The 10,371-nt window shown below is 36.2% G+C and overlaps 1 protein-coding gene and 2 long non-coding RNA genes across 5 annotated transcripts; all 3 read left to right on the top strand.

The window, feature by feature from the left end:
- The first annotated feature begins 837 nt into the window (after positions 1–837).
- On the top strand, positions 838–2,272 carry LOC130686511 (uncharacterized). Its single transcript, XR_008999896.2, has 5 exons — positions 838–1,017; positions 1,154–1,280; positions 1,339–1,707; positions 1,891–2,025; positions 2,148–2,272. It is a non-coding gene; the product is annotated as an uncharacterized LOC130686511 (long non-coding RNA).
- A 68-nt stretch (positions 2,273–2,340) lies between these two features.
- On the top strand, positions 2,341–4,033 carry LOC130686509 (uncharacterized). Of its 3 annotated transcripts, XR_008999892.2 has the most exons (6): positions 2,341–2,440; positions 2,531–2,677; positions 2,811–2,870; positions 2,931–3,034; positions 3,113–3,425; positions 3,595–4,033. It is a non-coding gene; the product is annotated as an uncharacterized LOC130686509 (long non-coding RNA). The 3 variants fall into 3 exon arrangements; XR_009420554.1 differs by having other exon boundaries at positions 2,965–3,034; positions 3,113–4,033; XR_008999891.2 differs by having other exon boundaries at positions 3,113–4,033.
- A 1,407-nt stretch (positions 4,034–5,440) lies between these two features.
- LOC130686953 (uncharacterized) lies at positions 5,441–8,884 on the top strand. Its single transcript, XM_059494134.1, has 10 exons — positions 5,441–5,476; positions 5,656–5,731; positions 5,789–5,861; positions 5,920–5,995; positions 6,056–6,276; positions 6,346–6,429; positions 6,493–6,574; positions 6,635–6,884; positions 7,358–7,547; positions 7,616–8,884. The coding sequence occupies exons 1-8, from the start codon at positions 5,441–5,443 to the stop codon at positions 6,674–6,676; spliced, it is 690 nt and encodes a 229-aa protein (XP_059350117.1). The 3' UTR covers positions 6,677–6,884; positions 7,358–7,547; positions 7,616–8,884.
- Positions 8,885–10,371: the final 1,487 nt, after the last annotated feature.

Raw genomic sequence — 10,371 nt, 5'->3', positions numbered from 1 at the left:
GCCCCAGCGCTAGCGTGACATATCAATATTTTAGATTATTCAAAAACTATAAACCCTACGTAAAAACAAATTCTATTTTCGTGTTCCTTGGTGAATTTTGAATCAAAATCATGTATAGTTATCTAGATTTAATGATATTATTTTTTAATAGGGAAAAAAATTAAGCCCAACAAAATAAGCCCGAAAAAATAAGCCCGACTTTCCGTTTTTTTGTTTAATTAAAAAACTATAAAACCAATTAAAAAATAAACTTTATAATCGTGATTAGCATTTCATTCTGCATCGAAATCATGTATTTTCAGCCAATTTTGAAATTTGGCCAAAAATGAAAAAGTAGGAAGGCCTTCTCACTTTTTCAATTTTCATCAAATTCTAGATTTGGTTAAAAATACATTAGAAGGCCTTCTTGCTTCTTCATTTTTGGCCAAATTTCAAATTTGGCTTAAAATACGCATGTCCTGAAAGCATGGCCTACTATAATAACGGCCAGCAAGCGCTCAATACCCCCTGCGCCTAAAACTGAATTGCCAGAGGGGCCTAATACCTCAAATCGAAGTCCACTTTCTACAGCTTCATCCCACCCATTCCTATTTCTTTTACTTTTTCCACTGATTAGCAATGGTGGAGAGGTACTACTGTCGTAGTACCTCAAACAGAATTGCACTTTCCACTGGTTTTTCCTCTCATTTCAATTCTGGTATTAGTTACCAAACAGTGGAAAGTGGAGCTCGGTTTGGGGTATTAGGCCCCTCTGGCAATTTAGTTTTTAGGCGCAGGGGGTATTGCGCGCTTGCTGGCCGTTATTATAGTAGGCCATGCCTGAAAGAAACTAACAAATCCAATGAGGAACGAACAGCCGACAGGGTGTCGAAGAGGAACACGTAGTCAAGCCAATCGTTCTCGCCGATCAACCATATAAGGATAGTCGTCTTAAAATTCCTGGTTTACTAAATTCAAAGTTGGTATTCAAGTATTTGAAACTCCATGGAGGTCATGCACGAAAAAGCAATAAATAAGGTAATTACATATATCATACATGTTGTTGCATATTGTGCATACTGTTGCACGATGAAGAACTCTGATGGAGAAGCTACATGTTAGCAACCAGTTGCTGAAATAGGAGAAACTTTGATAAATTGTTTTTGTCATCAAGCTGTTGGTAACTGAGCTAAGGACATTCAAAGTGCTGCTGTTTTCCAATTTGTACCTTACGACTTTCCACACTAGCTTCTGGTCTTCCTATTCTATAAGTCTGGCTGATAGGATGGCAGAGACAGCAAGTAACCAACCAAGTTTTTAATATTGTACTTAAAAAAAATGTTGAAGCAAATCTTTTAGGAAATGGTGTGTTGAATGTAGTGACTAAGAACCTTTTCAACCATGGAGTGATGACTGGGATGTCATAAGTGTACTGTGTCAACTCTCGACCTGATTTTTCATTGCTGATTTTCATGTTTGGACCTGGATGAGCTAGTCGCTTAGCTTTCTCTTCATCCATAACTTTTAAAGAAATTTTTGTCTCCAAACCAAATAGGTTTTTCTAGGTATGCAATGTGGCTTCATTACATTACCTGGAGATTATGTTGTCCAAAAAGAAGCCTAGTACTCCTGCTGTGCTCATGCTCATGAGAACAGTGACTATCTAACCGAAGATATGCAATCGCCTGTAAACATCAAGATGGGCTTTCATCCATTGTGAATGGGAAGGTATGGAAACAATCTTCTCTGAAGTTTATCAGTAACACCATGATTTTATTTTAGTGAGAATTCTTTCATCAGATAAATTTTTCAACTCTAACTTCTACCGTTTATTCACTATTAGTTTTTCTTTATTACTGTTAATTTTTCCTTTGATTATGCCATAATAGTTTTCTTTCATTTGCATTGTAGGAAAGTGAACTATCATCGGGTGTGATCTTCATATCGATGGATGCTGTGCGTGTCCTCTCAGTGACCCTAGATCAATACTGAGGGGATCTAATAAAGGGCTGTAATGGTTGCAGAAAAACGAGCCATTTGCTGCAAGTACGTGCAGGTTATCTTAACAGCATTCTTCCATTGGAATTTCGGCCCATATTGACTAGCTCGAACACATGATGGCTGGTTACCTGATGCTTGATAAATTAATTTCTTTATTTGTTGCACAGGAATTGTGGATACTTGGGATATCAAAACACAGCTGTTGATGTATCTGTAAGATGTGGCCTTGCACTTACTACATTCATATCATATTGATCTTTACTTTACTAATGGCATTAATGGACAGTTGGATCAGATATAAGGCAAGCAATGTTTCAGGAATTTTTTCTTATTGGATGAATTTAAATTTTTTTCTTTTACAGAAGTGTTGATCAAAGTTATCTCGTTGACTTTGTGGAACATTCGGGTTTGACGTTAAACTTATCAGAAGCGAGTGTGATTAAGAACAAGAAAAGCACGGGTAAGAAAGATTGTGCAGCATGCAATGGCTTATTAGCAGATTTCTTTCGATACCGTTGTCGTTTACAGTCGTTTTTATACCGTCATATAGTTATTAACTCTGCTGTTGCCCAGTTTCGGAATTTTATTGCACATCGTTCTGTCGAAATTGTCTTCTTCGTGCTGAGAACCTGTATTCGCGAAAAATACCTTGTCATTGTTGTTTTGTCATAGGTAGTTGTGTGGAATGGGCATGTAGGTAACGAAACATTTTAGTAATAATATTATTACCCGGATACAAGTAGAATTATATTCATCAAATTGACAAATTTTTTATTATGTTTGATACCAAATTAACATAATTTCCAAGAATAATTTGTATTTCCATGCAGAAGTACCAGGGTAATGTGACAAACATTCACAACGGTGACTCTTCACACAGCTAACATTTAGTATGCTACTATTATATGTTTTATAAATTTAGTTATAATTTAATTCAGCTTTTTATTTAGTGGAATATAATTTATTTCAGTTTTTCTGATGCAGTTTGGAAGCCACTTGGAGTAAACTTTTCGTCAGGTACTCACAAAAAACAGATTGGCAAATCTAACAATTGGTATGCATTTGGTAATAGTTTTATTACAGTTGGAAATAGTTTTTCCTAACATACATTTCGAACTCATTTTTAACACAGGTAACATACACTTGCATCACATGTGAGATTTTGTTCCAGGAATTTCAGGTGTTGCGACTGAAAGAATGGCGAGTCAAAGGACGCCCTGTTTACCACAGCGTTGAAGGATTGATGGATCTCCTGCCAAATCGCCACAGGTGGAACATTTGTATCGGCGACAAGCACCCACCAGCAGCAGACGAAATCCAAAGTGTGTGTTCGTGCGCCTGTGACTCGTTTGACAACATCGTAACTTTTGAGCGAAAAGCGAGTATTTCGAGATTATTTTTGAAAATGTGGGCAGTTCTTGGTTCGCGTGTGAATCAACGTAAAGGTATGTGCAGCATGTAATCGCCCAGTTTCCTTCCCGTTTTGCTTTTTTGGTCTTACAATTTGACATTTTGACGGTCGTGGAAATGTTTAATTATCTTTTAATGACACTCCTGTTAAAGCATAGGTGTATAGTTGAATCTCATTTCATCTTCTTTTACCCTCTTCATTAGGTGAATAGCTGAATCTCATTACATCTTCTTTTACCCTCTTCATTGTATGGAAATTATGTCGGTAACTATTTTGCTCTGTGTATTTGTTAAAACTGCCCCATAGCATTTCAAGTGAAATTTTTATTTGTTTTTAGGTAATAGTTTAAATGTGTAAAAAGTGTTGGTGGTAGGTAATGAGAGCTATTCCTTTATGCACTGGCTTTCCACTTTTATTGTAATAAATGTCTTTCTAGCTGTTGAAAGTAGCTGTAACAGGATGATGACAAATTGCAGCACTAGGATGTTTGGTTTGCTGGATGATAAAATGTTTCTGTGTGAGGATCCAGACATTGTGTCTAGAACTTCGTCTAGAACAATTTATTTATCTTCATTTAATATCCCTAGATTTCTGGGATAATAAATATGCTACTAACACTATGAATTAGAAGACTAGCAGTTGAGCAACTTTTATATTTCAAACAAAAGGTAATTGTTAGTATGTATATATTTTTTTTTAGCATATTACTATAGTAAATTTGTTGACTGAGTAAAGTACAGGTTTGACTGAATTCATTAATATATTGATATAAATTAACATATTTAACATTTGGTAAGTGTAATTATAGTTATAAAAAGTATGTCAATGTGTTCTTACCAAATGTAAAATAATTGTATTAATATTTTTAATAACTAGTGGTACTTAACAATTTTCAATTGCTCATTTGATGCAGTTTGAAAGACGGTCCGGGCAAACTCTTCAGCGCCTATTCACACACGACTGGAAAATTGTCGCTCGTTAAAGAAATGGAATAGTAATGGTAAGAGTTTGAATTAATTCAATATTAGTTTGCTAACAGATTTAGAGCTAATTTAATAGAAGTTGAGATATCTTCTTACTTTCTACAATTAAAAGGATAATGAAGCGAGTTAGCATAAATTCAACTTACCTGACGGGGAATCGATCGACGAGGGTGTTTTAGTTGTGGTACATTTGTAGAGACAAGACTGCGTACGAATGTGATTATCTAGCGTCTAGACGACGCCTTAAATACTCGCAGACACGTGCCACATTATTGCTTTCCCTGAAGTAGAGTGTAGGGTAGAGGGACCTAATTCTGAAGGTCGATAGGTAGAAGAACAAATTTTTATTTCCAAGTGAGCCCGAGGTTATAGCCATTCCCCATCGTTTAACCCTACGGTACTTTGATTTTCTTTTTTTTTTTTTCTGCTTTTTTTTGTTTGTTTCCAAGTACCTAAAACAGATGAAGAACCTCTGGCATACACAAAAAAGGATAGGGGGGGGGGGGAGAGAAAAAAAGAAGCTAGAAGTTCAGTAGCTCTTTTACCTGCACGCGGTGCACTAGTGTAGATTTGTTGCTTGCAATCCACGTCTAATTATTCTTAGAACTTTCGCACGTGCGCCCAGCGTTCGCAATTTGTAGATTCATCAATTACGCATCAATAACGCACTGCATCAGCACCTGGGTTAGCCTCTGCACTGGCCTTGTTTAGTTGGGTAGTATAAGTCTAGATAGACATAGATTAAGTTAAGGATAAGTAGGTCTAAAGTTAAGAGTAAGACTACTTTAAGTAAGGCGTAAGCGTAGCCCACCTAAATTCGTTACGTTTGCACAACACTATCTTAGCCATTTTCATTCACTGTTTTATGCAATTATTAACCGTAGTCGTCGCTCGCAAACCGTTTTCTTACTACAAACCGTACATTTCGACTTTTTCACACAATTTCCACATGAACCGCCAATCCAAACAACCTGATCATTATCGAACGATTAATAACCAATTTATTTTCAGGAAAGTTTTATCCAGTGTAACTGTAATTTGTGTACCTAATCCTGTTAGAATTAAGATGACACTCGTTGCTGTTCAAATATTCAAAAGCTTTGTTTGTTTGTTTTTCTCGCTTCTGTACAATCAGGAGGGTAACCTGAGGCCGAAGAGGACACTGTGCAACGAGAATCGCCGTCGCAGCCACTGGAATATCGCCTAGGATTCTGAGGTATATATTCAAAAATTCAGTATCTCGCCATGTTTTTTTTTGTTTTTTTCTTATATTGTTTCTAGGAAGGCTACATCTCCACCGAAGAGGATCGTTGGTCAACGAGAGTTATAGCCAGGCTCGTAGCCCAAAATTTGCAAGGTATATATAAAAAACTTTAAGTGTCTTGTCATGTTCTATGTATTAATCTGTGTATAGGAGGGTTGGCAACAGCACCGAGGAGGATTACTGGACGTCGAGAATCGCCGCCAAAGTCGCCAAGGAATGCCAGGTAACTTTAACAATTTTAAGTGCCTAATCGTGTTTTTTAAAATATGTATTTGGGATAGTCTACATCATCACCGAGGTGGGTCACTAGACAACGAGGTTCGGCGTCGATCAGGAATTGTCGCCCAAAATTGTGAAGTATTTAATTGAAAGTCTTGGGTTTTGATTTATGATTCTATTTGTTTTTATGTTTTTTAGGGCCTCACCACCATAGAAGAGGATGCTGGATGTCGAGGATCGCCGCTGGAGCAACAAGATCGTCGCAATGGATATTACAGGTATATGTTTTACACGTTTAAGTGTCTAATCATGTTTTTTTTTTTAATGTACTTAGGATGGTCCATATCACCACCGAAGAGGGCAACTGGACAACGAGGTTCGCCGTCGGAGCCACCAGGATCGTCGCCTAAAATTGTCAAGTATTTCCTTGATAATTTTTATCATTAATTCATAGACCATTGCTTTATGTTGTTTTTTTATGTGTTTAGGAAGGTGTCATTGTCGCCGAAGAGGATCATTGGACAACGTGGTTCGCTGTCGGATCAACCAGGGTTGTCGCTTAAAATTATCAAGTATTTCATTGAAAGTTGTAAGTTTTACACTATGATTTTATTTATTTTTTTGTGTATTTATAGGAGGGCGTCACCACCATCGAAGAGGACGCTGGACATCAAGGATAGCTGTCGGAGCTACAAGGATTGTTGCCCAAATAGTCCAGTGATTAATTCAAAGTTTGAAGTTTTACGCTATGATTTAATTTTGTTTTTGTGCATTTAGGAGGGCCTTACCACCAGCCAAGAGGGTGCTGCGTATCGATGATTGGCGTTGGAGCAACAAGATCGTCGCCATGGATGTTTCAGGTGTATTTTTTACACGTTTATCTAATCAATGTTTTTTTTTTTTTATATATTTCGCAGGGTCCGTTTTCGCCCAAGAGGGTTACTAAATGTGGCTCGTCGTTGGAGCAACGGGAATTGGCGTCCATCCCTGAGATTCGCGCCCTTAGGTCGATGGAAAAATTAAGCTGGTACGGTTGAGTATTGCCTATTGGCATTTTTCTACTTTATTCCGTGTTATTCGTGTGAGATATAAATGTGTTGCCCTTGTCCTTAATTCCTTACCGTTATTTTCCTCTAAGCATTATGACTTATCGTTCTAACTTTCACTCAGCACGCAAATTCACTACACCTGTATAGCACTTTACTGTGTTTTTTGCACCGGGTTGGGATTAGTGTATCAGGTAATGTAGCCCAGCTTACATTGGTTTCATGCTAAGTATTTAGTTGGCGCAGGTTTTCTAACACTAATTGCTTCTAAAACAACTAGTAAAACATTATTAATATATCACTGCGTACTCATTTCTTTTGAGTATGGTCTAGTGACTCGAATAATATCTGAGTACAAAAATAATTAATCGCGTGTGATAGGGTTGCTAAACGGTAACACCGACAACCCGATAAAAACGTGATGGGGCAGTAACCCCTCCAACCTGTTCCATAGATAAGAACGAACAACCCGCTGTGCAAGCAACCGGCTCGAGCAATACGGGTTTGTGGGGCTGACTCTGGTCCTACAGTATTCCTCAACGAATTGGATGTATTGCAACATTATCTCACAAATATGTCTGAACATGGAGCTCTTCACAGCAGTTTTTTCTGAGTGCAGAAAGTTAGGCAAACCAAAGATACCGGTACATATTTAACAATTTCATGTTAACGATTCTTTATTCAGCATTTAATTCAGCTTTGATTATTTTAGAATATTGAAGACGTGAAGTGAACGCAAATCAAACAAATCATCATTGACTTGCCGCAGGGTTAAAATGTTAGTGGGGTATAATACAGCATGCGACTATAAGGTATCAATATATAAAGCCTTGACCATAGAAGGGAAAATCAAGGGTATAGTAGAAATCCTTGGTCGGGAAAATCAGACCCGAACCGTAAGTTGTAGTTCATTCCATTAATTTCACTTAAAAAAGAAAAAGAAAATCACAGTAGTTCGTTCACCTGCAAGCGATATGCATTAGTGTAGGTCATTGCTTGAAATGATGGTGCAGTAATTCGGAGAATTTGAATCTTCTCCAAGCTGGATATGTTTTATTATTATTTTTTTTTATACAAACTGGCTAGGATAACAGCTGTTAAATGAACTGGGGATTTGTAAATAATATAAACAACCGATGTAAAATATAAAGCACTTCTAATGTGCCGGATGGGGAATATTGGTATTAGATTAAATAATCGTTGACGGTCATTGTAAGAAAGAAGATTGTAACTATGTTACTTGAGTTGTTCTATAATGATAGTAATTATTTATGAGAAATCTGTACCTTAATTATTTAAGTGTTGAATATTTTTTAATTATTAAAAATATTTAGAAAAAATAAACATTGGGGTTTAGGTTATTGGAAATAGGTTACGAACATTAATAATAATCGCGCTTGGTATTTAGTTGATGTAGTTTTATTAATAACGATTGCGTTCAAAACACGCTAGTCGCTTGTGATCGGATTACATATCCAAGAAAAATTGACGGGGCTAATAAAACAACAGCCCGTTATCTGCTCCGTAAATTATGACAACCCGATCGAATCAAATAAGTAAGTATAAATAAATATGTAAATAATAAATAATGAATTTAAGTCGGGCGGTTTCCCTTAGCAATATTAGATACTTTGCAACGCTGTTAAAATGTTTGTACATGAAAATGCTCAGTCTCGTCCGTGACCTTGTCAACTCTGTCACAATGTCATGTTCTAAAATCAGTAAACAGGCTGAGCTAATCTTGCAACAAATGAGACTTCATCTTGGATTTACACTGTCTTGAACAAAAGATACTCTTTTTAATGACTGTTCAAACACTGAAATTCATGGATAAATCGAATGATGGAACTTTTCTATTTTTTGATGTTATTGTACTTTTTGTTGTTTTTATTACTTAATTTTTTATTTAATTAATTTAATATTTTATTTACTCTGGTGTCTACTCTCTCCCGCGTGAAAGGATTGTTTGTATTAATTTAGTGACGATTATACTTTGATTTAACACAATGCAGACTAGAAGAACCGATTTATGTTTTATTGTTTAATTTTCTGTATTTTGAATATCTGGGAAACATTTACACATTCATTATACACAATTTATTACTACTGAAACACAACACTATTGACACTACATACAACAACTATACACAATTGTACATGCTCTGAATTTTCAGTAACTATGGGGTATTGAACCCTAATATTCGGCGTAGCTTGCAGATGCTCAACCATTGAGCTGTAGTCACTTACAATTTCAATGTTTTATACCTTGAGTCAACGCACGAAAATATTGTATAGTTAATGTTTTAATCTTGCTATACTATTTGTCAGTCTGACCAGTAAGTGTATGTGTATCATGGCGTATATGTAGAGGATCCAATTACGGTGTGAGAAGTTTGAGGTTCAAATCCAGTAAGGTATAGAAATAACAAAAAAGCATTAATTAAACGTAACAATTTTTTACTTCTTCTTCATATTTTAACCTTGCTATAGTATTTGGCAGTCTGACCAATTGATGTACATGTAACATGGCATGTCTGTAGAGGGTCCGGCTACGATGTAAGAAGATTAAGGTTCAAATCCATTAAGGGGTAAAAAAAAAATCGACAATTGAATAATATATCTTATGTTTTAACTGTCACTCAAATTTTTGAAAATGTGTAAAAGATGACGTTTCGCTATACCATTGGTTAGTCTGACCATACATTTCAAAAATGTTATAGCATATGTGAAGAGAATTCGGCTACGGTATGAGAAGACTAGGTTTCAAATCGTAGAATCGTAACATGGAAATACTTTTATGTTTATTATATTATATTTATTGAATATGTTAATAGGTTGTCTAAAGATCAAAAATGATTCAAATATTGCAAAGTCGAATGATTTGGGATCGATCCCCAAAAGAGTTCAATCTAAAATAATTCATGCAAATGAACTAATTATTTCAAATTTTCCTTTCAAATGCATTGCAACGAATTCAAAAATTGAAAGACTGCGTGTCTCTGGTTCAAATCCGTTGTAAATATAACTATGTCTATGCTCTACCATTGAGATACTTGTGACACTTCAGGAAAGTTTAAGTCCTTAACACTTACGTAACAGAACAGTGCGCGCAAGTCAATAGAAAACCTTACCCCAATGGGGGGATATAGGGGGGCAGATGCCAGAAAGGCAAAGCGTCCGCTTCACAACTCGAAGCTTCCTGGTTCGATTCCCAGTCAGGTCTCCGATTCCACAGTCTTCCTACCTTCCCAGGTGTCACGATTCCACGGGGCCAGTCGAGTTGGGTAACTTCGTGCGAAGCACGCGAACGGATATTTTACCAAATGTTAATCTCGAAAAAGGTAAAAATTTTCAAAAAATATGGTATGTTACTCTTTATTGAGTATATAGAAATTTGTATAATTTACAATGGTTTTTAATCGTAGCATAGTAAATATGATATGTCACTCTTTATAGAGTATCTAGAAA

Source organism: Daphnia carinata, chromosome 2 (genome assembly GCF_022539665.2).
Source record: "Daphnia carinata strain CSIRO-1 chromosome 2, CSIRO_AGI_Dcar_HiC_V3, whole genome shotgun sequence".
NCBI lineage: Eukaryota > Metazoa > Arthropoda > Branchiopoda > Diplostraca > Daphniidae > Daphnia > Daphnia carinata.
This window is presented reverse-complemented; position numbering and strand designations above follow the sequence as displayed.